General features: G+C 42.0%; 2 protein-coding genes and 1 long non-coding RNA gene across 3 annotated transcripts in view; 2 read left to right on the forward strand and 1 right to left on the reverse strand.

The window, feature by feature from the left end:
* On the forward strand, window positions 1-24,918 carry ptpn9a (protein tyrosine phosphatase non-receptor type 9a). Its single transcript, XM_079346134.1, has 13 exons — window positions 1-715; window positions 9,384-9,527; window positions 14,112-14,201; window positions 16,583-16,707; window positions 17,066-17,171; window positions 18,144-18,254; window positions 18,753-19,069; window positions 19,232-19,319; window positions 19,704-19,773; window positions 20,089-20,167; window positions 20,255-20,405; window positions 21,010-21,217; window positions 21,420-24,918. The coding sequence occupies exons 1-13, from the start codon at window positions 683-685 to the stop codon at window positions 21,608-21,610; spliced, it is 1,713 nt and encodes a 570-aa protein (XP_079202260.1). The 5' UTR covers window positions 1-682; the 3' UTR covers window positions 21,611-24,918.
* The window catches only part of LOC306825414, a 17,232-nt gene continuing 3,871 nt past the window's right edge, over window positions 14,209-27,569 (reverse strand). The window contains exons 2-3 of the long non-coding RNA XR_013779260.1: window positions 21,046-21,106; window positions 14,209-15,016 (exon numbers count right to left, since the gene is read on the reverse strand). This is a non-coding gene — a long non-coding RNA (uncharacterized lncRNA). The remainder of the gene's footprint in view (window positions 15,017-21,045; window positions 21,107-27,569) is intronic.
* Window positions 26,977-27,569, forward strand: part of sin3aa (SIN3 transcription regulator family member Aa) — a 19,043-nt gene continuing 18,450 nt past the window's right edge. The window contains exon 1 of the mRNA XM_079346133.1: window positions 26,977-27,074. The gene's annotated coding sequence lies outside the window, so the exon portion shown is untranslated. The remainder of the gene's footprint in view (window positions 27,075-27,569) is intronic.

A 27,569-nucleotide genomic window follows, 5' to 3' on the forward strand; every position in this document is an offset into this window, starting at 1 on the left:
ATTTTTATGAATGAAGGCGGAGGTCGAGAGCTTTTGTCTCTTTCTAGTGTTAACCACCAGGGGGTAGAGCAACATGCAGAAAGAATAGCCTCCAGTCTCTCTCACTGTTCAGGGCTGTGTGTGTGTGTGTGTGTGTGTGTGTGTGTGTGTGTCTCCCTCGCAACATAAAGGCGACGTTCAGGGGCTCAAACTTGCAATTCATGGCGTGGAGGACCCAGCGGGCCGCCGCAGCCCTCTGATCCGTGAGAGGTTTCATGGTGGATGAGAGGCAGATCATGGTCTAAATCTAGTTTAAAAATCGAGTCGAAGGAAGAAAAAAAAACCTCGTCTAGCTACTCGAGCGCTGTCCTCTTTTTTTATCCCCTCCTTCTCTTGTCTCATTTTCCCTCTGCTCGGTGAAAACTGACACAACATCAGGCGAGTTTTCTCTCTCTGTGTGGTTTTGGATGGCAGACGCAGGCTGATTGTTCTGCGTGTTTTGTAAGTCAGGCAGCATTAAGAGGAAAAAGAGAAACAGAGTCGATGCTGTAGCGATTCAAATGCCTTCAACTTTGTGCCAGAGGTACAACCCCTAAACCCCGTTTTTACACGCGGGACAGACACACAGACATCTCCGTCATCTTCCTCTTCATGAGAAGGACGCGTCGCGGCGAAAAGGTGATCAGAGAACCCGACGGAGATCATGGCAGCTACGTTATCGGTGGAGGAAGAACAGGTAAGGCCTTGCAGAATGTTTATATGCTCTGTTAGTGTCTGTGTGACTTCAAGCCTCGGCGCTACCTGGACGGGGGGTTTTTTTGTCGGCCCTGTGGCGTTGCGTGTTGCGCACCGAAGCGAGTGACGATGGCAGTGCGCAACGGATCGTGTTGCGAAATGCTCCTGAATGCGGAGCGGAAATAATGCATCGATTTGTGGAGCTCGCTTTTGCCCTCGTTGCATCACTGTCAGCTCCTCTCCTTCATCAGCGGCTTCAGGGCCAAATGTTGCGAAACAGGCCGAGCTCACCTTTTCTAACCAGCCTCCACAGGTCGGGGCTTTAAAGTGAGACATTTGTGACTATACAGACTGACGTTGCACCGAGGAAGGTTTATTTGTGAGTGTGTGTGTGTTTGGGGGTGGGGGGTCTAGTTCTTCATTTGGTTCGTTCAGGAATGTATACAGTTGAAACTTGGCTTGAGCTTGTAATGTGTTGCTACACGACAAACTGCGATCATCTAAGTGTATTATGAGACTACTCAACATCAGCATGAGGGGATAATCAAATATATTTTGGACACAGCCTCATGAAGCCTAAACGAGTTCCACACCGTCATTACAGCTGTAAACTTGGAGAGTTTCCCTTATTATACATCCCTGTCTTAAAAGAGTTTGATCCTTACTATGGCTGTAGTATTTAATCAACTCTTCTATTGGCACTATGGACATACTTTGTAAGTGTTGAGGCCAAGTGAAGGCATTGATAGTCATTAAATAATCAGTATAAAATAATAAGTCATCAAGTGGATTAAACATGGAGGTGCGTGGTCAACTATTTGAACCTGTAAAGTAATGGCTATTACAATCACATCTTCATATTTGAAACATCAGAATTGTGACATTTTGCTCTGATTATTGACTTCATCGCTACTGTTTATTATATCAATAATCATTTCAGCTTTAGTATTAGTATACACCACTGTTATGTTCCTGACGCCTTGAAGGACTAGACTTATTTTGTTAAATAAAGGTCCAAATCGGAGAGTACTTTCACAGAAAGTAGCACGATTCTTATAACGCAGCTGGCTAGAAGTTATGCAGTCTTCTTTAGGTTTATTTGTAACTTGTTTTGTGGGTTTAACTTTATCTGCATGACTGTTCTTTAAGTTAAGAGTTGTCCCCGGATGTTTTGTCTCCCTCTTTCTTTATAGACTAAAGTTGAATCAGCGCCTCTTTAAAACAGCTTTAACAACAACAGAACATTACAGACTCCGGGCAGGTCAGATTTATCGCTTATCGGTTATTTCTGGATTATGCTGCTCAAAGTGGAGCTAGATGTACCTTTAGCACCTTTGGATGGTTTTTAGTGGAAATGACCACTCGAGGCTGTAAACCTCAGCAGCGCAAAGCAACGAGAAGTCGAAACATACGGGCAATGTAGGAGTTGTACTGAAATGTTTCCTTCCTTGCAGAGTGCACTGTGTGGGAATAAGTTAGTTTCTAGCGGTTAGGTCTTTAGTTTATGCATGATTTCTTTTAAGTCTCTTCTTCTTCTGTGGTGCTGGTAGTGCTCTCTCTTCCGCTGACTCCTCTCATCATCTGGCCAGCAGAAAGCCTTATCTGGCTACTCCATTTCCTGTGTGAGCCAGGGCCCCCGCTAGGGTACCGGACGCCCTCATTACATCCACATCACGCGGGGGGGGGGGGGGGGGGGGGGGGTGGTTGGACTGTGTGTGCGTGTGTGTATTTGTGTAGGGTGGCTCTCTCGGGAGTACACACGGCTGTAGGAACTTTATTCTAAAGGCAGCTGTTAAAAGCATTTCTACTAGACTCAGGGGGAAGGGGGAGTTTATGAGTTACAGAGAGAGATTCTGCGCGTGTGTGTGTGTGTGTGTGCATCATGTGCTGTAGAGCTTTTTTCTGTTTGTGTGTGTGTGTGTTCGAATGTACTCCCAGGAAGCAGTGGAGTGAGAGGAATTGGGGAATAGGGAGGGAGTGACGTTATCGACTTCCTGTTTTGGTATTGACTCGTGTCGAATGGGACTCGCTGAAGTGAAGCTGCTTGGCAACAGCGGCCCCATATTTGTAAATAGATCTGCAATCAGCTAGATTGTGGATAGAAAATGTCAATGGCAGCCACAAGTCGTCTCTTTAACGTCACAATATAGACAAGCATCACAGGTCTGTGTGCAGCAGTTAAAGTGGAATCATGATGCTGCAGAACACCTTCACTACTTTACATAGACCTTCATTAAAACACCTCTCAGCAGAGCCATTAAAACACAGTGTGTGTGAAGTCTGACTCCCTCTGGCTGGAATGTGAACACAACAGACTTTATGGCAATCTAGAGACACTAATGACCCACTGTAGAAACAAAGGAGCATGATGGAAGTGAGTAAGACAATACCGTCAATCCATCCGTGTCAGTAAGCCGGCATGTGCAATCCCAAAGTCCTGGCACTGACACGTCTAGATAAGAGGAAGCGATTAGTGAAGTGATATAGTGCCTATACGCATGGCCTGTAAAGTGTTAGTGGATCACAATATGGAAAACATCATCAATCATCTATCTGGAAACTTATTGCATTAACTCCACTTCCTGTCACATTCAGGTTGGAAAGGTTAACTCGTGTCAGTGAGTTGTGGCAAATGATGAATGTGCTATCATGATACAGCAATTCTGCAACATCTGACATACATCTTTTTTTTTTTCTTCCAAAATATCCCTGTATCTGATCAACGGAAGAATGCAGAATTTGTGTTCTGTAAGGTAAAGTGCAGGATTAATGTAATACTCGCTGTATTTTTTCACCTTAGCCTGATTCTTCCTTTAACTTCTTTTTACCGCGGCGCTGACAGACATCATCGTGCTGTCAACTTGACTTCTGTCCATGTTGCCTTCCTTCGTGTCATGAGCGCCCTCCTGACATGTCATGAAGCATTGACACGGTGGGTTGAGTTGGCGGGGGAATCTGCTTACAGTAATGAATTCATTTGAATTAAAGTAGCTATATTTGGAACCAGCGATCCGATAACTGCATCTTAATAGTCAGGAAGTTGACTTATTGCTGTATCAGAATATTGTCTCCCCAACTTCACAAATACATGACGGATCATAATACGACACAACAAATCAATTGAAAAATAAGTTGATCCGGGGAGCCACATGGCCGAGCAGTTAAGTAACGTCCCCCGTATAGGTGCTGTAGTCATCCAAGCATGCACCTTGGGTTGGAATCTGACCTGTGGCTCCCTCCATGCATGTCATTCACCACTCTTGCAACATTTCTGACGAACCGCTTTCCTTTCAAAATTAAGCAAAAAAGGTCCAAAAGTAAAACAACAACATAGTCCACCCCTAACTTTATGTCAGGTTCACAATGAGTGCACACCAAAATGGCTCTCAACCATGAAACAGACCCCAGCTGTGCATCTTACAGGCACTATTAGAAAACATCGTTTCATTTTCTTTTAGTGAGAATTAATTAAAGACGTCCCCTTACAAAATGTGACTTTTCAAATGAGTTTAGTACTTCAATAAGCACAGACTGAGTTCCTCCATGACGTACAGCCAGGTTATTGAACTCGCCCAACGAATGGTTTGGATTGGCCTGACCGTGGCCAGATTTCTGTAGTGCCAGGGCTCAAATATGAGTCACTGTAGGGTTTAATAGGCCTTTTTAATGAAGATATTGAGACTTGTAATACAAGTCTCACATTTTTCCTTTGGCACTTGTAAAATGCAGCTGCCCGATATTCTTTTTCTATGTTTAAACGAGGAATCGTTTTGAATAAATCAAGGTACAATGTCACTAAGAAATGCAGTTAATAATGCCATAATGATTTGCAAAACAGATTTCTTTTGCCTCGTCTAAAAGCAGGTGTAGCTGTCGAGCTGTTTTAAAGTAACTGTTGCTTTCTTAGTATAATCACGACAACACATTATCTGACTATTGTTTCATGGTACGCACAGCTGTACCTCTAAGTATGTATCACACCAGAGGAACAAAACCTGTCGTGACAAAACAAAAATTGATCAATCGTCAGTTTAAGGATCAATCTGTGCTCAGCTGGTGCATAGAAAGCCTTAGTCGAATAGGGTTGGATGGAGCACAGTGTCAGTGTTGTGGGAGGCAGTTTGCTAGTTTATAATAAGCACATGGATGATAAATTCAGACCAGCAGAAAGTCAATAAGTACAGAATGATAGAAGAAGAAGCTGGAGTATTTCACATTCAGATGACCCTTTGAGTTGGATGGTCAAACTTATCAGTCTTATTTAGAAGCCGCTGAAGTACGTTTTCAGCATTTCTTAACATGTGTTGTTCATAATTCCCAACACCACCTTGGAAGTTTATGATTGACTTTTAGAGACAAAGTCATCAGAAGACTCGATATCCACTAACATTATTTTGTCTGACATGTTCTCTGCGCATTGAAAATTACAAAGGTGTGACTATAGCTGTCATTGATGCTGCTCCACAGTAGTTATTGTCTAAAAAAAATTCATTTCTATTGATGGTTTCATATCATAAAAACTTTCTGAGAATTTAATGAGTGCACAATTAAGTGATTTCTGAAACAGCACCCTTGGCACATGGCAGCAGTTTCCCTGTGATGTCATGGCGTTTCCTGGTAGTAGGGAGTTCTCCAGGTCATAGTGTCCAATTTCTGTGGACCTGTGGATTGGCAAAGAACCAATCGCAACGTCATTCAACACACAGCACAGCTGGTTACTACCACAGTGAACTAAATCGATTGCTTATTGACATTCACGGTCAACGCCACCAACGGACATAACCCCCGACAACAAATACGATTGTGTAATAGCAGCTGTTTACTGGAAGGCCTGAAACCACTCGTTTCAAATGCCTCACTCACCGTTCATGAACTGAGGACACAAAGACAGCTGAACCTGTACTGAAGTAAAACGTATGATCAGACACCGACCTTTGAGTCTTTCTAGATTTATAACATGTTGAAATGAAAGGCTTTAAAAGAAGTCATCAAGAACTTCTTGGAAAAGAATATCAGAACTGGAGCGAGTCAAGCAAATATTTATGTATCCTCCAGGAATCGAATAAGTCACTCCTCCGCAGCGATTCTTCCACTGCAGTCCGCTCTGCTATCATGAAAAAACAAACTGGTTCATCCTCAAATTCCACTTTGGCGGATATGGCCCCTAGTGCAGAAAAACCAAACAAGACTGGTTTCTCCAGGAACAGAGGGGTCACTGGCTCCAGTTGGCAGGCGCTCCTTAAAAGGCTTCAAGAGAAAGAGCAGCTGTCAGAGAATTGAAGTCTTGGAAACCAGAGTGTACCTGACAGCAATCTGACAGGAAGTTGTCTTTGGCCAACAGAGAAGGATTAATGCTTCACATTGCAACAACAAAGAACACATAGTCCTTAATGAGTTTAAAGTGTGCAATTGAGGTTGAAACACAGAACCAAAAAAAAAAAGATTTACTAACCATTTTATTGACCAAAACTGTGATAGAAACAAAGATTGACAAACTGACTACTTAAATGTAAGACTTTTTTTTTTTTTTTTAAAGCCAGTCTTAATCCCATGAGAAAACCTTGTTACTCCTTCCCCCCCTAAAAAGAAGATCCAGATTTATAGTGTTGTTGACATCATAAAAATGTGTAACTGCACCATATCTGTAAATAATTTACAACATGAAAGGGAAGTTCACAGAAGTAGATTTTACTGCATATCAGCTTGACTCAAACCGACTTTAAGATGACCGAAGATTTAAATCAGGAAGTCATCCACGAAAATCAATTATCTGATGTCCTGAGTAGTTGTCTGATGTCTTGCCTTCTTTGTCTCAAATCAATGACTCCAAAAAAATTGCACACTGACTAAACTCCCTATGTATGTCAATAATACTGTTAAGTGAGCGTAGCTTAATGGGAGTGAAATGAGAGGGACAGAAACTCTTAAAGGTGCTTCACTACGTTTTGTAAAACATGTTCCAACCTCTCCGTGGTCTTCTTCGGTGGTTGCAACTGTCTGGGATGGCGTAACACTCGAGTCACATGATAACGTGGTTAAATGCTAAAACGGTTCTTGTGACTTACGTGAATGACCTCCCTGATCTTTCTTTGGCCTTTTGCTCTCAGACTTAGTTTGACCCTCTTTCCAATGTAATGCTGTAAAATCCAAGAATCAGTTTCTCTATGGGTTTGTGTTGCATACTGCATCACATTTAATAGTAGGTATGGTATTCTTAGCTCTTTGGCCTACCGCACCGCTAACGGTACTGTATCGTAGGCCTGGTGAGATTTTAGGCTTGAAGACTGTGAGATTTGGTCGTCAGTGAACCTCTGGAGAAGAACTTGCTCATTGTTTGCTTTGTTTCGATGGAAAGAAACCCAAGACTTTTCCACTGAGATATTCTGTCATTGTACTGTCGCTCATGGCAGGACTGTGTTGTGTATTTTGAAGTTTAGCTGAGAGCTTTTATTTGAATAGTCAATGTTTGATGTAGATATCGTGGAATGGGCTTGAAATTATTGGAAGTTCATTCACTTGTATGCTGAACAACTACGAATTCAGAGTAACCCTTCTCCACCCCCCCCCCCCCACCCCCCCCACCCCCCCCCACCCCCCCTCCCTTCCCATGAGAATCGGATATGAACCGACGTCAGGCCTGTCAGGTGCAATCATCCCTCATCCCTTGCATGTTAAGGCGTCTGAAAAGGCCTGAAGCTGCAGGCCCTCCTGTCTGTGAAAGGCCTGGCTTTCCTTTGGAGAGACAGTGGCATCCTGTCTTCGGGGCTCAGTGCTCGTCAGTGATCGTTTTGTATTCCTGAAGAGCCGCGGACTCCCAGAGCTTGACTTCCTGTCCCCCGTGCATGCCCCACCGAGCCTCCACAGAGAAGAGGAACCCTGTGTTTAAGTGTGAGCTTTCAGTGCCTCCTCTGTCGCCTTTTGACGATTCACTGGGTGCTGACTCGCTAACTCTGTGGGCACTCCGGGTGGTGGTGGTGGTGGTGGTGGGGGGGAGTGAGGGGGGTTCCTGAGGGACAGTATAAAGCAGGCAGAGAGGAAGACAGGAAGCCCTTGAAAGACTACTAGCTAAATGCACAAGTTATTTGCAAGATGGGTGGAAGGCTTTGATGGTAAACTGAAAGCCTCGTCACTGATTTTTCAATGCTCATATCTGTATAACAAGAGGGACACACATTAAGGAAGCTAGCTAGCGTTTTTCTTTATTAATGTTGGTTAGTTTAAGTGGCTCAGACAAATGGATCACATGGCTACATTTACATGAAAAGTACCACTTAAAGTGACGAAACCTCAGAGTGTCACTCGGCTCTTCAGTCTCCTCAAGACTTTATAGAGTCTTCAGTGGATCGTTTTATTTCAACAGCACACATCTTCTGTTTTGGTTCACTCTCTAATCTGTTGCTGAGTTGTTTTCAGTGGACAAGCTTTAAAAGAAGCTCTAAACATTTTCTTACCAGGACTATATGTGTCACAGTCGGTAAACCGAAGGACATTTAGTGGATAAACCTTAGAATTGGCGTGCTGGTAAGGAACAAATCAGAGAGAAACATCCGGTAAGAAACAGACTCCATGTTGTTTGGTATCTGCTGGATGTGTAAATGAGCCGCCATGTGCCAGCACTGATATCGCTAACTTACCAGTTGATTCTTCAGTTATGTTTCCACTTCCCACCCAAGTGGCCAAAAAAAAAAAAACCCCAACCATAATTGTATGTTTCAAATTACATTACACCAGAATGCCCAAAACTTTGAAAATATATAATCACTCTAATCTGTCTCACACTGAACTAAACTCAAGTTCTCATTTTTGGCTCTTTTTCACTTTGCTATCTGGTATGTTAGAACAATTTTTCACAAGAAAACTAATCGGCGTCTTGTTATGTACTGCGGTAACGTTTCATGAGTGTGACGGCTGCTTTATCACCTTCTTTTAGGTAAAGAGGAACAGAAGGCAAGAATTAAGCTCTCAAAGAAATCTTCTTACAAACCATCTCTCCATCTGTCATCCTTTCACCAAGCGCTGATTTCTTGCCAATGAAAACGTCCTTTATTAGTTTATGTCCAGCTGACAACCGTCTGCGTCTGACTTGACTGTGAAGTGCAGTTTTAAACGTCTGAGCTCGTTGACCTACTTCATCACAGCTTCATGACATGAGCTCCAGTTCAGCAGGATTCCGTCTCACTCGTCACTCGTGCAGCTGCCGCCTTGAAAATCTATCTGGAAAATGTTTCAGTTTCTGAATGATTGTCCCTGTTGTTCGAAGCGCTGAGATGTTTTACCTGGAACCTGTCTTTTTTTTAACTCAACCATGCCCTGTATTTTTTTATTTTTTTTATTTAGTGCTCTGTAGCGACAGTTCAGACATAAGATTATTCAGCAAAACTTATATTTGGTTGGCTGCACAGTTCACACATCTGATTATATACCTCCCTTTTTTTTCTCTATATCAACCTTTGGCAAGCAGTGGCCCAAAACACCCTTCAGACTATACAGAAGTACATGCAACAGCATTGTGGATGACAAACCCGGCCATGAAGTTGTCAAATATTATGAGAGGCTGCTGATGGCACTTCCTCTGAGGATGTATCAAGTTTAAAGCCCAGTTTCACTTCCTTCCTGTTTGACCCCTCTCAATGACGGGGAGTTTGTGACCACATCTGTGTCTGTTTCAGGCTACCAGGCAGTTTCTGGAGGAAATCAACAAGTGGACCAGTCAGCATGGAGTGTCACCGCTGTCCAGGGAATTGGCCGTCAAGTTCCTCATGGCTCGCAAGTTTGACGTCCTCCGGGCGATTGAGCTTTTCCACAGTTACAGGGTAAGCCGACACAAGGGAACCGTATGAATGAACTATCAGCTGATTTTGTTTACATGAGCACTCTTTGATAGTCTTATTAGACATCCACATCTCTTCGACGGCTAAACAACACGTCCATAGAAAAATCGTCAAAAAAACAAACAAACAAGGTCTATTCTCCTTGTTTGTGCAGCTCTGGCTCCGTCGGTAGAGTCAGTCAGTCTCGTAATTGGAAGGTCAGGGGTTCGATCAGCAGCTCCTGCAGCCACATGTCCGATATGTCCAAGACAAGACACTCAACTCCAAGTGGCTCCCACTGCTTCGTCGGGGTGTATGAATGATGAGTTCACACTGATGGTCACTTTACACAGCAGCCTGTGTAAGTGTGTAGGTGGGACCTGCACGAGTCCATTTACCATTTTTCTCTATTCTCTTTTTAAATAATCCATATTATGTAAAAGAGTAGAGTACCAAGGGGGCTGGAAATATACTTTGTCTTTGGTAGACCTGTAAAGATGTAGATTTAAATATCCCTAGGGGCAAACAGAGACTAATGGACTGACCTTTGTGAGTTTAAGAATCGCTGTGCTGTCCAAGATAAAGGAAGATCTGATCTTGGACACTGACGATGGGTGGATTGTTGTTGTTGTTGTTGTTGATTTGCTTCCTACTGTTGTGGAATCGTCACAGTATTCGGGAGCACTTGAAGCTTCTAATGCTGATGACTTTTTAAAACCAGCTGAACACCACATCATTACCTCTGCCCTGAGAGTTTCAATGACAGACTTTGCTGTGTCTGACGCCGTATATTGATAGACTCGACAACATTACGATACTGACATTAAAACATATTCTTCTTCACTCCCTTTTGGCATACACGCATGTCAGCCTCCTTCTATTTAGTACAAAACTACTGAAAACATCCATGTTTAATTAGAGGCTTTGCTTCTGAGACAAGACAGATACTGTAGAAATGTCCCTGATTTGGAAGTAAAAAGACATTTGTCTCTTACACTCTTAACAGTGTGCAAACAAGTGTGTTGATCAAAGACCGCATCTGCTTCAGCTCATACTAGTTATAAAAGAAAAGAGGCAGTGAGGAGGATGCTCATGGCGTGCACTTCTGTCAGCATGTTCCATCAAATGTACCGAACCCTGAGGCTGTAACAAAAGCTGTAACAGAGCATGCAAAAGGAAATCCTATGAGTTTGTGTTTTTTTTTTCTTTTCAGACGAGCTGATTCATCTCAAAGTTTATCTGAAGTTGTTTTGGGGAAAAACTAGTTTCCAGCTCTGTGTAGCCTAAATTTAGAAACATCAACATTATCAAAAGAATTACACCCACACTGGAACAAATCTTTCTTATAAAACCATGCGTCAGCCCCGTCACGAAACCAGATGTTTTCTATTAGCGTCTTGTGTGCAGGGTTATTAAATGAAAAGATATATGATATAATGCCACGTTACAAAAGAAGCTGGAATCAGGTAAAGACATGTTGTATGTAAATGTAAAGCCTAATTAAAATGTACCTTAATGCCTATTCAAAGTAAAGGACTGCACAGAGATACATGATGACCTCGAGGTTGCAGAGTGAAGGTCATGTAGAGATTCTTCATGACGCCAAAGGCACAGCAACACGAGGCTTTCTTCAGTGAGCAAACCCCTTTAGAAGCTCCAGCCAAGCAAGAGAACACACACACACACACACACACACACACACACACACACACACACACACACACACTTCATTTTAAGAAGCAGCATGCAGATTTATTCAGAGAGCTTGAAGCTTATCATGTAATAAGAGTTCATTGGGTACAGCAGAGGTTATTGACTTATGAAGTCGGATTAAATGAGGAACTCAAAGTTTCAGAAGGACACATGGTTTCTGTGTGTGCAAAAAAAAAAAAAAAAATCATAGAGCTGAGTATTTGTCAGGTAGGCATGATAGGTGGAGTAAAAGACTTTGGAATGAGGTTCCTCTTTACATTAGTGATCTCATTTGAATAAACATGCAGAGCTGTAACTGACTCATTGAAAGTGCACTCCAACAATGCATTTGCATTTGATCATTATTGATCTTCTGCTTTTTTGTTTCCTGTACGTTTACAGTACTCTGAACCAGCTCTCTGGGGGAAACACTATGGAACAAAACAATTGACATTTGTATCTGCTGAGACTGGAGCTGTGTCTTTATGTGCACATTTACTGTCTCATAATCAGTTGGAATAAGTAGTACCAAAAAAAAAAAAAGAAATCGACCTATCTTTGAACAGGAAGAAGTCCTGAAGAATGTTGATATCCTCCGGTAGGGGAAACTGAAGTGAGTGTGTCATGAACGATGACATTTTTCATGCATTGCATTAACATTGTTGTGCAAAAAACAAAATTGCATTCTCATCTACAAAACTGAACTACGGCCATTTTAATGTTTCCCCTCTCATCAGAGATGTGTCTTATTTGTGCATTCAGCGCCTTCAAGTATTTGACACATAACACACATTCCAGAAATGAACTGCATAAGAATAAAGAGACAAATATTTCTATTGTCTTTATCTATCTTCACTTTGCAAAAACTAGAATGAAGTCTCAATATCCTAAATGAAGTAAGTTACATTGTGCATCATTGTCATGTATTACATTACAAGCATCTGAACTTCTGATGAGGTCCTGCACCTTGTCAGATTTTTGTCTTTGGATTGAGTGTGATTTGTCAGGAATGGCTGACGCTTGAATTCACATTGATATTTGAATGGGGGGGGTTTTGCCTCAGGCAGCTCGAGCAGTTGTTAGCGCTGTTGCCTCACAGGTAGAAGGTTCCTGGTTTTGAATCACCGTCGGACGAGATCTTCTCTGACTGGAGTCTGCGTGCGTGGGTTCTCTGTGGACACTCCAGCTTCCTCCCACACTCCAAAGACGTGCTTGTTGGGTGAACTGGTGACTCTATTGTCCGTAGGTGTGGCAAGTTGTCGCTCTCTCTGTTAGCCCTGTGATTGACCAGTTCAGGGTGTGTCCATGCCTCTCGCCCAATGACGGGCTCCAGCTGCACCACCACCCTGAATGAGAGAAGTGGCGTAGATAAAGGATGGATAGATGGACTTTGCTTCAGCATCAGTCACGGACATTTGTAAAATAAAACGATGAAGGTGTAGGAAACCCCAAAATGTAATGACCCCTGATGAGGACGCTGGGTCACAGGAGATATGTAAAGTATCTGGCTGTATAGCTGTAAGTGAAATATAGATGAATGGTCCCCACTACTGTGAATTCCATTCGAGCCCAATTTGAACATCTATGTGCTCAAGTTGATCTACCGCAGTGAACAGAAAGTTCCCCGACTTCTCTTTCAGACTCTAACGAGCAGAATAGCTTCAGGCCGTCGCAGGATTTAAGTGAACTCCCTTTCAGTCACCAGGTGGGTTTTTTTTAATTCTGCCATGAAAAGTTTCCCCTGCATCAACATGACTCGTTAAAGAACGCCTTGAATGTGACTTTGAGAAGGATTAGTCTCCCCCTGCCGCGCCACGCTTCATTTAACCCGCTTTAATGCTGTGTCAGCGCCCCGACACAGGCTGGGTACACATTATCGGTCTGAACAAACTTGAGAGGAATTTTTATTATTATGTGAGATGCTTTTTAAGTTTTCGCGGTCGAAGAAAGAGGCCAAGCTGACATTCTAACTGAGGAGTTCAGCAGAGCTTATAGGGTCGACCATTGCCCAGCGCTATCAGCATATGAGCATGTGGGAGAAGACGCAGGAAGGAGTTATCCTGTGCCGCTGAGGTGAAGGTCGATGGTTGTGTGGACGATGCAGTCGGATTGTGATGGCTAAACGTATAGGTAGCAGGCGCAGGTGGTAAATATGTTTACGCAGCCTTATTTAACACGTAGGCTAAGAATCAAACCAACAATATATAGCATGTTAACTGGAGAGTTTTCCAGTTACTGGTTGGTGTTTTTTCTTGGTCTCAGTTCATTTTAACTTTCAGGTTTCCAGTGTTTCCTTTCATTGTGACGTCAATCCAAAAATTCAGTCAGGCTGACGCTCAGCTGTCAGGTACACAGGAAGGCATCAGGTCTCTGTGCAGAGCTCCAATATTACATTACATGGAAGACGGCTGCCCTCTGCTATCATATTATCCTTTCTTTTTATACTCCTCGTATCAGATATCTTTCTTTCATATGTCTAACAACACGTAATGGATTTGTAAAAAGGAAGAAGAGCTGCCGTCACTGTGACAGTAATGACTGCTGCTCCAGGTGAAAGAAAAGGACATTCGTGACTGTTCCCTGTCTGAATTTGTTTGGATATCCCTTAATCACAGGTTCAAGCCCACATTATTTATAACACAAAGAAGCCTCAAATAAAAGAGTAAATGGGAATGACGCCTCCCGTGCTTTGGCCTTAGACTGAGTTCAAGAAACTCCCACACGGCCTCCCCAGGGGAAGAATGGAAACGTTGAAGAGAGGGATCCTCCTGACAGGAAAGTCATGCGGATAATTGTCTATTGTTCGCGGAGAGGAATTCACCTCAAAGTGACGGCCCTGCTGTCGTTACCACGCAGCTTAGCTTCACCTGCTGTGATCTTTTTCTTCTCCGACAGGAAACACGTCTGAAAGAAGGAATAGTCCGACTTCAGCCGCAGGAAGAACCTCTGCGCTCGGAGCTGCTCAGTGGAAAGTTCACTGTGTTGGTAAGAAACCTCCGTCATTATGCACTTTGTGCCTTTAAATGTGATGTATTACACAACAACCACGCAGTATTACTGAATTAACTGAAACAAAAGGTTGAAAACAACACTGACAGTAGTTGTACCTCTTGCTCATAGACCTCCATTGTTCTTCAAACCATATTGAAAACACGTGACCAGTGACACGTGGTGTAAATGAAAGATGTGCTCCTTCATTAATAAGACGTTTGTGTGAGCCCTTTTCCAGACGCTCTTTTCATTGACCTTGGTTGAGAACATGATGTGGTCAAAGCAGCATGTGAAGAAACATTACTAAGGACTTCGGAGCTGTAACAAAAAGGAAAAAGAAAATAGGAGTTTACGTACATCAATGTCTTTATGAATGAGTCTGTTATCTTCAAACAATACTGCGAAATCTCAGATCAGCTGTTTTCACACATGCTCAAAACTGTGCAATTTCTCTTCTTCAGTAGGGATTGTGTGTAAAAAGTGCTTTAGCCCATCCTGTGCATTCTTCCGTGTTGACATAACTTTATTACTAAGTTTGGGAAAAATAAGGATAATAGGATGCAAATTTCAAGTCTCCTGAGGAACACACTGTGAAGGAAAGAGCGGAGAACAGCAGACGTACTGCAGCTGTTTAATGACGTGCACGGAGATCGTAGCGGTCGCCTGCGTACACTCTACGCACCGTGCAGCAGTCAGTGTCGAAGCATCACTCCCCCTCCTATTGGCTCGAGCTGAATTCTCCGGGGAATATCCTGTGGCGGTCTCACATCAGCTCACTCGGACTTGCTGCTGGAAAAACAACAGGGGGTCTGGCAGGAGAAAATAAATGTGTCTGTTAGCATTCACGCATACAGCACAGCTCCGCCTGCAAATATCAGGAGGACTGCAGGAGTTTAGTTCTATCTCCCTCTAAGTGTTGTGTTTTCTAAGGTGAACATAAAAAAAGGTATACATGTGTAGCTTCAAACAGTTTGCTTGGTAATTTTCCACTTAAAACATGAGTTGAATGTTTTGGGTTTTTTTAAATAAAAACACTTGGGACATGGTCACATCTTCAGAAGGAAACATGGGTTTAAATGCATGCTGAGAAAGTCCAAGTGTTACGACGGGCGTTGTCTGGTTTGATAATATCACGAGGTTTATGACTCTCAAAGATGCAGTCTTAATGTTTAACGATCAGCTTTATCTTATATCTCAGCTTACTCGACAGTATATGGTCGTTCTGATGAAACAATAGAGCAGAGATTTCAATAGCGTCAGTGCTGCTCCCCACACTGACAAACATGGAAGCTTTCTGTTCAGCTTTTTTAGATTTCTGGGCTGGCTCGTTTTTACTTCCCGGTAGGTTCACATTCCATGTATTTAATTTAAGTCTGAGGAACAATTAATGACTTCTCCTTTAAAGGAGCCATTACCCCGTTAATCTAACTCGATTTTCATTGAGAAAAAGTTCGAGGCTCTGGGCTCTCATAGTGAGAAGTGTAGTGTGCTTTGAGGGTGTATTTAATTGACTTGCGTTTGTGCCAAGTGAGGTTTCCTGTGCCAGGTAAAATTAGCCCCTTTTATCAGCCAAGTCACCATAAAAGACGCTCAACACACACACACACACACACATTTAGAAGCACACACACTGCCACTCTGCTGTGTTTCCTTCCTCTTTGACGTGCCACAGTGGCATTGATGCTGCACATCCTCTTTGTCTGACGTCGGAGTCCTCCAGCCTCACCAGCGGGCTTCATATCCTGTCTGAGGTATTTTTAGCTCCCTGGGGGGGGGAGCAGCGGCTCATTTGCTTACAAAGGACGTTTCTATAGCACCTCAGGTCAGCTCCTTCATTCAGCCTCTTCTCTGGTTTCATTGCCTCCAGCTCCCATAAAACAGATCATGTACGATGTGAAGGAATATCCTCTGGAAGAATAAAAGCAAAGCTGTGTGACCTGCAGCATCATCCATGACAACAATTCTCCCTCCTGCTGAACTGTTGACAGCCCCCTTTGATTTGGCAAAATGCCAGCAAGCAGACTGTGAACCTTAGTGCCCCCCGGTGGTCACTGTTCGTCCTTTCCTTTTACAGAGCTTCCATTTGGCTTCCTTGATTTTAAAATAACCCCAGTTAGATCCATGAATAAAGCATCATCGTTTTGTTTTTTAGGAACATCCCAGTCTGGTCAAGTTTCTGCATTTATAAGACCACTAATAAAGAACACTTGTCCATCAATTTAAACTGGAATAGGATGAAGGGAAACATGGAGTCTGAAGTTTAGGTTTAGTCTGTTCTACGTCATGGAGTTTTTGTTGGTGGTTTAAAAAAAACAAAAAAAAAGTGTTGCACGAGGTCAGTGGCTGATATAACATGTAAGTTTTGTGTATCTCAGAGTGTTCGGGACCCTTCAGGCGCCTCCATTGCCTTGTATACGGCTAAGCTTCACCACCCAAACAAGACTGGGAACCATGTGGTGCTGCAGGCCCTCTTCTACCTCCTGGATCGGGCCGTGGAAAGGTGACGACTGTAGTCTGAGATAACTCATGTGTTATAGAATTTATTCTGTTTGTTTCTAGACTATAGAAGTTTCTTCTTCTGTTTATTGTTATGCACTGAAACCAACGACCAATGACTTTCTCTTTCATTGGTTAAACTCAGATCTCTCCTCCCTGACTTCCAGTATTATTTGTAAAAAAAAAAGTGTGACCATTAAAAGACAGCGTTCACTGTTGTCCTTGCTTACTAAAGTGCATGAAAAGTTACTAAGTATTATGTGCCGTCTTTCTCGGGGCTTCTGGTGTCTCTTTTACTCATCAGTCCTGTGGACTTGTTTGATGACCATTAACATGCAGTCTCACTTTGTGTTTACTCTCAGCTTTGAGACCCAGAGGAATGGCCTGGTGTTCATCTACGACATGGCCGGCTCCAACTACACAAACTTTGAGCTTGACCTGAGCAAGAAGATCCTCAACCTTCTCAAGGTTGGAATTACTGTGCTGCATTTGACATGTTGACATTTTCATAACCTGTTGAGCAAATGGCCAAAAGCGGCAAATAGTGTATATATCAGGACTAAGCATCTATATCTGTGTACCATTAACAGCATAGACTGTGTTCTCTAAAGAGACTTAGATGCAGAACCATTATTTGTATTATAAGGCCTGTTGATTTTCTTGGTCTGTTGGATATGATCCCCTTCTGTCGAGGGAATGATCAAGACCTGACTCCACCCTATAAGACTCCTTAGACTGGCTCACGTTGATGAACGTTTATACATCAGACGAATACTCGAGTCGACATCACACTTGTGATTCAGTGTCATGTTCAAACAGAACTGCCGGACACTTCCAAAGGCTCAGCTTGTATTCAAAAAGACATTATCATTATCAGGGTCGTGCCACATCGACCCACCTACAATAATCTGTGACGCTTAAGGAGCTTGGAGTGAACGAGTTCTCCCAAACATCCTTTCAGATATCAGGAAGAGCTGCTGACACCCTCTAAGATGTCCTTGGTCTCCAGACAAAATTAACATTACACATTTAATCAAGTAATTACAGAACTTCTATGACTGCGAGGTGACTGCAATTGGATTTATGTTCCTCATCCTGTGAGGCAGCTCATAGATTTAAAATAAAAAAAAAAAGGTCTTAAAGCCTGACATTAGCTGAAAAGCACACGTGTTATTCTACATGGCAATTGAAGGATCAAAGACTGGTGCTCTGTGCTTTAATGAAAGCAGTATGTCATCAGGAGTCAATAACAGACACTTCAGTGGCCACATCAAGATCAACAGAGCGGTTTGTACCCACCCAGAGCTGAAGCTGAGTCGCATAATATAGCGTGGATAAAGTGTGGGTATACATGTGTCCTTTAATGACTAACTGACTGATGATAACACACGTGGGATATAAATTGAACTCGTCATATATTGTGCTGTATTTCTCCACCAGGGGGCGTTCCCAGCCAGGCTCAAGAAGGTGTTGATTGTTGGAGCCCCTGTGTGGTTTCGAGTGCCCTACAATCTGCTCAGCCTGCTGCTCAAGGAGAAACTGAGAGAGAGGGTAAATGGAGGAGCCTGCTGTTTGTTTTCTAATAACTGCATCATGTTTATCATCATACTTTTAAAAGTGGCGTGAACTGAGTGAGCAGGAAAATCTGTGTCACAAGCTATGTTTTACATGTGCAACATTAATTAACCACTAAGGGTAGGTTCAGTCCATGACATTACTGTCCCTAAAGAGCGGAAACAGAATGGATTACTTTGAGGACAGTCCCCTGATCCTCAACAGGAAATAGTTTGGGGTTTTTTTATTACTGGATCCAATCAAGAATTTTTTTTTATTTTTTATGTAGGCTCCTGCTAAGTTATTAAAACTGTAACACACATTCTCCCTGGGCTCCTTACAAAAGAAAACAAGATTGGAACAAAGACAAAAAAGAAACGAACAAATACACTCTGACATGTAACGGCATAAAGTAACCACCTTATCCCAACCCTTAGAGTACCAGGAGGTGACTGACTTGAAACTTCTGTCGATCCCTTTCTCTTCTCATTCTAGGTTCAGATGGTGAAAATGGCCGATCTGCGCCAACACCTTCCCAGAGATTGCCTCCCCCAGCACCTCGGCGGCCTGCTGCCTCTCGAGTCATTCAGCTGGAATCAGCAGCTGTTGGCGGGTCAGAACGGCCGAGTCGATCCGGTGGACGAGCTGGTGGGCATCCCTATCGAAGATGCCTCCATTCACGTCCCCGGACCAGAGTCCATGCGTCCACAGGAGCTACTGACCCACCTTGGGAGGCTGCAGCGCTCCGGCATTCATTTAGAGTATGAGGAGCTCCGTAAAGAACCTCCGACCGGAACCTTCCACTGTGCACAGTGAGTTAACACAGTCTGAGGACTTTAGGCTAACATCTGCAGCACTAAATATTTATTTGGGTATTGTGAAAAAGGAATTCCAGGGTGAATATCTGTAGTGTCCTCATAGCTAGAAGCTACTGTAGCAAAGGGTCCTTCGTAATTAGCTTTACTCGTCCACAGATCCGTCTACAATCAGGAGAGGAATCGCTATGGAGACGTGCTGTGCCTTGATCAAACTAGAGTTCGTTTGAAACCCAGAAGAAACGAGGTTTGTGCTTTTTTATTATGAAATATCAAGTGTCCTTCAAACAAAAGAAAAAGACTATCTGACCAGTTAGCCATTCCATATGTGCTCTCTGTTGGCTGCCAAGAAAAGTGCCAAGCATCGTCTTTTTGAAAGGCGGACACACTGCCAGTGTTCTGCTTCACAAGCAAGCTGGTAATAGTCCAGCCTGAGACCCAGTTACTGTGATCATTTTGTTGTGCTCTCTCTTTTAAAATCACTGGATTCTCTCATTCAGCCTCATTATGTCATGGCTTGGTTTTTTGTTTTTTTTGGGGGGGGGCGAGGGGGGGGTTACTGACATTGACATTATTAACATCGGGCAACAGTTACTACCGTCTTTATAACAACGTTTTGCTGCTTCCACAGAGATCTGACTACATCAATGCAAGCTTTATGGATGGCTACAAACAGAAGAGTGCATACATAGGAACTCAAGGTATGGAAAGGTTCACCTATACTTGTGTTTATTGGTAGATCCATGGTTGATGGTCATCATGATCATGAGAGCCAAAACAGGGGGTTCTTTTACAACTGTTTAATTTTAGTTTTCTTGTAGAGAATGTGGGTGTACCTTCATGACTATAGCTCAGGTATACATGAAAGGAACATCACTTCCTTGGTCTTGGGTTTTACAAGCAGGTCCTCATTTCCTTGGATGGATGCTCAAAGTCTTTGATAAACGAACTGCTACAGAGCAATCCTGTCTGAATCCGATAATCGTTTTAATGTGTGTCGACTGTTTTCTGCGCAGGACCACTGGAAAAGACCTACAGTGATTTCTGGAGAATGGTCTGGGAGCAAAATGTTCTTGTTGTTGTCATGACAACCAGGTAATTAAAGCTTATTTCTCATAAGTGCCTCGTAGTTATTTGTTTAGTCAAAAAAGGAGCCCTCTGAAATGTGTCTGTGTGCTGCAGGACAGAGGAGGGTAGTCGGAGGAAGTGTGGACAGTACTGGCCTCTGGAGGAAGGGGGACAGGAGGTCTATGGCCACATGGCAGTGGTTAACCAGAGAGTCGACCACCACACCCACTACAACCACACCACCCTCGAACTACACAACACTGAGGTACAGACGTGGATCACTGCAAGCATTTGGGAATTAACAAGAAGCTGCCTGAGGGGGAGGTTTTTTTCATATGGCAACAATTTTCAGTTTATCAACAAACAACTTGTGGAATATAAAAATGGACTACATCTTGGTAGTGGGATACATGCTTCTTTGTATTTTTTTTCCAGTCAAGTGAAATGGAGGCAGCATTGTAGTCCAGATGTTGTGCCCCCTGACTTTTCATGAGGTCTTGTCCTCTTTTAGAGGAAAGGAAGTCACTACTTTGAGCTTACTGTTTAAACCTTTCTACGTCCTGATCTTTAAAAAAATGACATATACTCATTTTTGGATGTAATGGAAGGCTGTTCGTGTTAAACTTTCACAGAGCCAAGCTAACTTTTTAAACCTATTTTAAATCCTTAAGTTTAAGCCAAACCACGCTAAATGACATGACCTTGTTTTTCGGTCTTGTTGTCCAACTTGTGCACAAGAGGAGCTAACCCTTTTTCAAAAAGTAACAAACACTGAAGGTGGTACAAGCCGTTATAAGAGCAGTAGGCAGTTTTCAAATGTGCCGGTATTTTAGTGCAAGAACCTAACTCATAGCATTTGATCTATTCAGACATGTGAACAGAGACAAGTGAGTCATTTCCAGTACCTCAGCTGGCCTGACTACGGGGTCCCCACCTCAGCAGTGACTCTTATTGACTTCCTGGGAGCTGTGAAGAGACAACAATGGAAAATGGTGAAGACTTTGGGACTTCAGTGGACTGGACACCCGATGGGACCACCAATGGTGGTCCACTGCAGTGCAGGGATTGGGAGAACAGGTGAGTGTTTACACCTCAACTTTTAGATTATACACTTTTCTTTTTGAAAATCATGATCATCACACATCATGATTTCATGAAGGAGATATTCAAGCTTTACATTTGAACACACAAACCTTCCATTTTAGCCACATTTCTACAATGAATCTAGTTTCCAATGATCTCATATTGTGTCATTTCTAACAAGCCATGTTTTCGATAGGTACCTTCTGTGCCCTGGACATCTGTCTGTCCCAGCTAGCTGACGTCGGCTCACTAAACGTTTGTCAGACGGTGCGGCGCATGAGAACACAGAGAGCCTTCAGCATTCAAACCCCGGACCAGTACTACTTCTGCTACAATGCCATTTTGGAGCACGCTCAAAGACAGGGTCTCCTCCCATCCAATCAGTGAGCTTAAACCCTGACTTAACAACCCCAATCCCTGAATCCTGAGATTTCTGCAGTCTGTTAACCCCAAGCCGCATTGTGTGTGACCAATTAGTGAGACCAGAAGAGTTCACATCTTGGCTATCTTTTAGGAGGAGGAAAGTCTTTTGTGTGCAAGCCTGACCGAGACAAAAGCGTGACAAGGAAAGGCTTAAGTGTTGATGGATGTTCATGGTGTTTCAATGTTAAACATTCCCAACTATGTGATGTTTATTTTTTACAGAACATATCTCAGAAAATATGGGGAATATAGGCTACTGCTCTTCTAGTGTCTGGGCCAGGTGGATTGGGAGACAAGATTGAGATAATGTTCATTAACTTCTCTTTATTTATTTGCTACTTCAAAGCAACCGTTTAGGTAACCTTAAAAGAGTAGCTCACCCTAAAATGGAAGTTATTGACTCATCCCATATCACTTCAAACTTCAATATATCAAAGTTTTTATTAGTGCAAAATAATGAATTGGACTTAATAATTGACTTCAAATTGTATTTTTGTTTAATCAGCCTGACTTCTAATTATAAAGTCATTTTGATGCAAAAAAAAGTGCGTTGCCCTTCAACTGCTATACAAAACAAAGTAGCCAAAACAGAACCATATGGGTACAAATTAAAACAGAACAGATTAATTGGCCAGCTGATAATATCGTCCAATATTACCTTAAATTCCAGACTATTGAGCGCACCTGGATATAAGCCGCACCGGCTAAAAATAAGTAAATAAATGTATTTGTACATATATAAGCCGCACTTGATTATAAGCCGCAGGTGTCCACGTTGTAACTTTTAATTAAATACGAAGCCTACTGGAAATCCTTCATCGAACAGTGTCTGTAACACGGCTGATGAAAAAGATGACCGTAATACATTTCACAAGAAAAAGTCCATCCATTCACTGCCTCAGAATGACTTCATTACTCACTTCCTCAGTCTCTTTTTCGTTGTCGCTGTCAGTGTCAACTTTACGTGCAGCAGCTCTGTTAGCTTCTTTGACAGCCAGGTCGATCGCCTTTAACTTGAAAGCTGCATCATATGTATTTCTCCGTGTGTTTTCCATGATGAGGGTGCGTGCATGAAGCGCAAAATGACTGATATTAAGATCTGACGTGACGAGGTCAAATGTTTTTGCAGCAGAAGCTCATTATCCCCCGACAAAAATCCATCAATAAGCCGCATCCTTGTAAAAGCCGCAGTGTTCAAAACGTGACAAAAGTAGCGGCTTATAGTCCGGAATTTATGGTACACATCCAGTGACTATTGGTATCGGCTAATTTTATCGCAGATATGCCCTGATGTTACTAGATTTAGTCGTCTGTCAAAGAACATTTCATTTGAGTATCGTTTCACCAACAGAGTGTGCCAAATGGATCACGACAAGTATCATCATTCCCTAAAGTGTCAAGCATTGATGCACGTACATGGACAGTTAGTCTCCAGTTGAGTGACTATCTGGTTTTCGTCATACATCTTTTCCCCAAGTGTTTGAGAACTGTAATTGAGTTATCAGCACAATATGTTTGTACATCTACAGTATTTACATCCATCTGTAAAGATCTCAGATATCAGACTTTATATCGGTACCAAAAACATGTTTTCCTTCCCAATACCACTATTGAATACAAATCCACATCAGTACCGTCCTAGTAAAATATTTAGACAATAACACCAGTGGTTCATAAAGAGCGAAAACTGGAATTTATAGTTTTGCTGTTGGATTAAGGTAGCTTAATGTAATCATTTTTATGATGTATTGGTATTTAAAGTGACATGGGATCACAACTTTGATTTTGAGGTGAGAATTTTTGGAACCCGGACACCATTTTTATTTCACTCAGTGAGCTTTATCTCCACTGCCATGAAACAGTCAGGAGTTATCGAGGAGTTTTAACACCACCTGTGTGCGGGACATTCAGCGTTCACTTTACTGTATTTGTAGCACATGGTGTTTGTCATGTAGATGGTACGAGCTAGTTCTGCGTAGTCTCAGGAGTGTCGTTCTGAACACAAGGAGGTGAAACTGCCCAACAAGCCAAAAAACGATTACAACGGTTTGGAAGCCTCTTGCAAAGTAAGGTGCCGTGTTTCTGTGAGGTTGCCTCTGCCTCAGGAAACACCCCTGATTTGCAGTAAAGAGGGGTAAAGCACATCCTAAATAATCCAGCTGTAAACTCCCATCTGTTATCAGTCATTAAAGTGCTGTACATGGGAATTTTGGTTTCTTTTTTTTTTTTTTCTTCAAATGTATCAAATGAACATCAGACCTTATGTATATCTACAGCTTGAGATTTCCTGTCTTACAGTACAAACAAGTGTCTTTGCTCACTAGCAGTGCCATCATGCTTTAGTGACTGTGGGAATGTAATGCTAAGCGCCAGCACAATGCATACACGCACATGTTTAGAGCAGTCTGCTGTGACTCTGCCATTAAAGTGTACATCTGTGAGAGTCATCGGTTGAGACTTCATGAGCAGTGCAATACTTTTTTTTCTTCTTCTAATAACACAAAACATGTGATATTGCACTTTCAAATAAGTTTCCCCCATGTGCTCGAGGAGAAGTGATCATGGCGGTAGGGTTGGATTTGAGTGACTCTGTGGACCTTCACTTCATGCTGGAATAACAATAATAAATTTAGTAATGCTATAATATAAAACATTAAGTGGGACTTAATGTAAACATCTGCCTGTAGCATCATTTGGTAATTATTGAAACCAGAAATTCTTGTTAGAAGCTTAGCTAAAGAGAAGCATGAACAAATCTGTGCCTACACCTTATAGAGTCCCTCTTGGACACTTCAGTCAGAATATTTGTCTGTAGTATATTTTCTTTTCTTTTTTATTGTGTTACTTTAAGTTCTACAGACTGTGGTTGTGATCCGTTCTTTCATCTGGTCCAAGTATCTTGCCATTCTTAGAGTACATGTACATATGTCTGTGTCATATGTTGCATTCTGTCGCTGCCAGGAGAAAAAAAAACTAAACGTCTTCTTTACTACAGAATTCATATTGAATTTGCTTGTAGTGAAGCCTTTTTAAATTCTGCCATATTCATGCACTCTGATTTTAAGATTTTTTTTTTTCCTTTTTCAATGGACGCAAAATGTGCCCTATTTTTATTTTTCTATTGTATTCAACAACTGTTTTCATACGATTATCCAGGATATACAGTTATCTACATTAATTTTATATTTGTTTTATTATAACCTTATTACTTTATCATTCGTATGACTATTGAATCAAGCTATACTGTATTAAATACAAACTATGTCAACGGATACGTCTGTGGAAGTGTCTTTTTTCACCCTCAGGTTATTAAGGGTCTCTCATTTTTGGAGAAAGGATTTGTTGAATTTCTCTGTCTCAGATTTAGCAAAGCACAAAACACTGACATATATCCTGAATTTGGCTCTATATGTGTTCATCAACTTTCAAGCTTTACTTGTATATATATATATTTTTTTACATATTCTGCTAATTCTATTTTTTTTTTACAGTTTATTTTTGGGCTTTTTTTATATCTTTATTTTAGAGACAGGATCATGGAAAATCTGTGTATATGTGAGAGAGAGAGAGGGAAAAAAAAGGAGCCACAGGTGGGATTCAAACCTGTGCTGCCCACTCGGAGGACAGCAGCCTCTCTACATGGGGGATGTGCAGTAATCACTGGACTGCCGGCGCATAGAGAATTCTGTTTTAACAGTACGTCAAAAGACATGCTGAAATGGGAAAGTAGTCACAGAAGAAACACACAAAGAATTTCACCCAGTTCTTTAAATCCTCCAAGTTCAACAGAACCGTTTAGTTTTTCAGCTGCTTGTTTTGGTTTTGCAGCTCTTTTTAAGGATTCTACTCTTGCTAATAATCACGGACTTATTAGGAAAAATGTCCACGTTTTGGTCCCTCTGAAACTTTCGAGTGTGTTCGACTTTTTTTTTCCAGCAAGAAGAAAAACTGATGGTGCCAGAGAGAAACGAGGAAATACTGCACTTTTTTATTTTTAAGTGGCTAACTCAAAGACTGCAATTAAAAGTCAAACACCAAAAGACTGAAACAATTCTTACTTTTGTATTTTCTATCTAAATATTTGGCACTTTTGGTTCTAACACTGCGACTACTTAAAGTAGCTGACACGTTGAATTTGCAGCTTTATACACAACCTTTTTATAACCCAAGCTTAAATATATCAAATGACAAGGCTTGGTAATGATTACAAGTCTGACTCCTACGCTGCAGCAGACGCTCAACAAATGAGACTGAGAGAAAGAGTTTGGTGAAACTGCTGGGGTTTACCTCTGCACTAAAGAGAGCAGCGAAACAAACGGTGCTATACTTACTCCCCTCAAGTTTACAACACTGCAACTGTGAGGCATGCTGGGAGCTGAGTTAAGCAGAGAATGGATGTTTCTCTCTCTTTGTGTTGCTTTGGTTTAATGCTCATATTATTGCGTTACATTGCAGCAGTTAATCTTTCTAAGAGTGGCGCAGTCGTCTTTTTCTCTCCATATAATTTCAAGCTCAGGAAGATGAGGATTTTTTTTTTTTGACAGCTTTTATTTTGTTTGCAAGATTAAAAAAATGAATGTTAATGCTATATGCCAACATCCCCTTGATGTTATTTCCCCTTTAACTGGAGGTAGCTGTGAGGAAGAAACGACTTACCCCCCTAAAAGACGTCTTTACTCACTGAAGTTACGCTTCTAATAATCAAATCATTGCTCTGAAATATGTTCTGGGATGTCAATGTATTTGCCTTTAAATGGTAGTAAAGAAAAGCCTCAAAGCTGTATTTGTAATAGACAAAACACAGTGAAGTGAAAAGTGAAGTTAGAATGTCTTACAGTTTTTTTTTATCAATACTGTTTGAAATAATAAACAAGTGGCTTATATGCCACAACGTAGTAAAATAAAAATATAAGTAATTTTGTTTGAAGTTAAACGTAATTTTATATTACGTTTGTTTAATTATGTAATACGATTTAGTTAAATAATATTAAATATTTTAAGAGAAAAATGTGCACACCAACCCCTATTTCAAAAATCCCCTTTTACCATGTGCATACATGGTAAAAGGGGAAACAGTGTAAAGACCAGCAGTAAGAGGCAGCTGTTACAGCTGTGCTAAATTAAAGATTATTCACATAAAGACTTATGATTGAGAATAATATTTGAGTAAATGTCTCCCCACCTATCCCCTGTTCTTGTTCTTCCACAGTGGGAAAAACAAAAGAGTAAGGATGTTTCTCGAGCCTTCACAGCTTCTCTGAAATGGAGGGGGGGCGCACTTGTGTCTCCCTGACGCTGGCTCGCTTTTAGCGGGTGATATTCAAAATAAAGTGACGCTGACTGGAGTGTGCGCCAATGCCGACGGAGGGGGGCGTCTCCAACTATTTTGTTACAAACACGAATCCGGAGTAAGGAGTCTTTTTCCTGGGTATGTAACAGCTGCATAAATACAATTCTAATCACTGTACTCGTGTTATTACAAGTTAACGTTGAGGTTCGTGAAGTGTTGTGTGACCACTTGCGCTTTGTGGGTCTTTAAAAATGAATTGACGGGGGGCTTTTTTTAATGGTCGTAAAAGGGCTACGGAATGAAAAGCCAAATAGATAACGTGGTGGCTGGATAAATCAGCAGGTCGTCATTTTGTGTGCTGGTTATCAATCTGTCCCCGGGTGTGTGTTTGTGTGCTCATGATCGGGGGGCATCCTGCTGTCTGGGGAGTGCAAACATTTTGTCTGCAGCGTTGTGTGAGCATGTAACGCTAATGGATCTGTAGCAGGGGGAGGGAGGGAGTTGTTGTGGTGAGGCAGGTTAGACATTTTACTCCAGACTGTTGAAGTAAACAAAGAATGGCTTGGGTTGTTTTAGGGCTCGGTCGTCAAATGTGCAGGGGAGAAACGAGGGGCTGCGTATTTTGGAGTTTAC

Source organism: Symphodus melops (genome assembly GCF_947650265.1).
Source record: "Symphodus melops genome assembly, chromosome: 6".
Lineage (NCBI taxonomy): Eukaryota > Metazoa > Chordata > Actinopteri > Labriformes > Labridae > Symphodus > Symphodus melops.

Excerpts from the sequence above, each read along its gene's own strand:
- ptpn9a (XM_079346134.1), top strand. The coding sequence starts at position 683 with ATGGCAGCTACGTTATCGGTGGAGGAAGAACAG. Across the intron at positions 716-9,383 it reads TATCGGTGGAGGAAGAACAG|GCTACCAGGCAGTTTCTGGA; the intron begins GTAAGGCCTTGC and ends TGTCTGTTTCAG. Across the intron at positions 17,172-18,143 it reads AGATCCTCAACCTTCTCAAG|GGGGCGTTCCCAGCCAGGCT; the intron begins GTTGGAATTACT and ends TTTCTCCACCAG.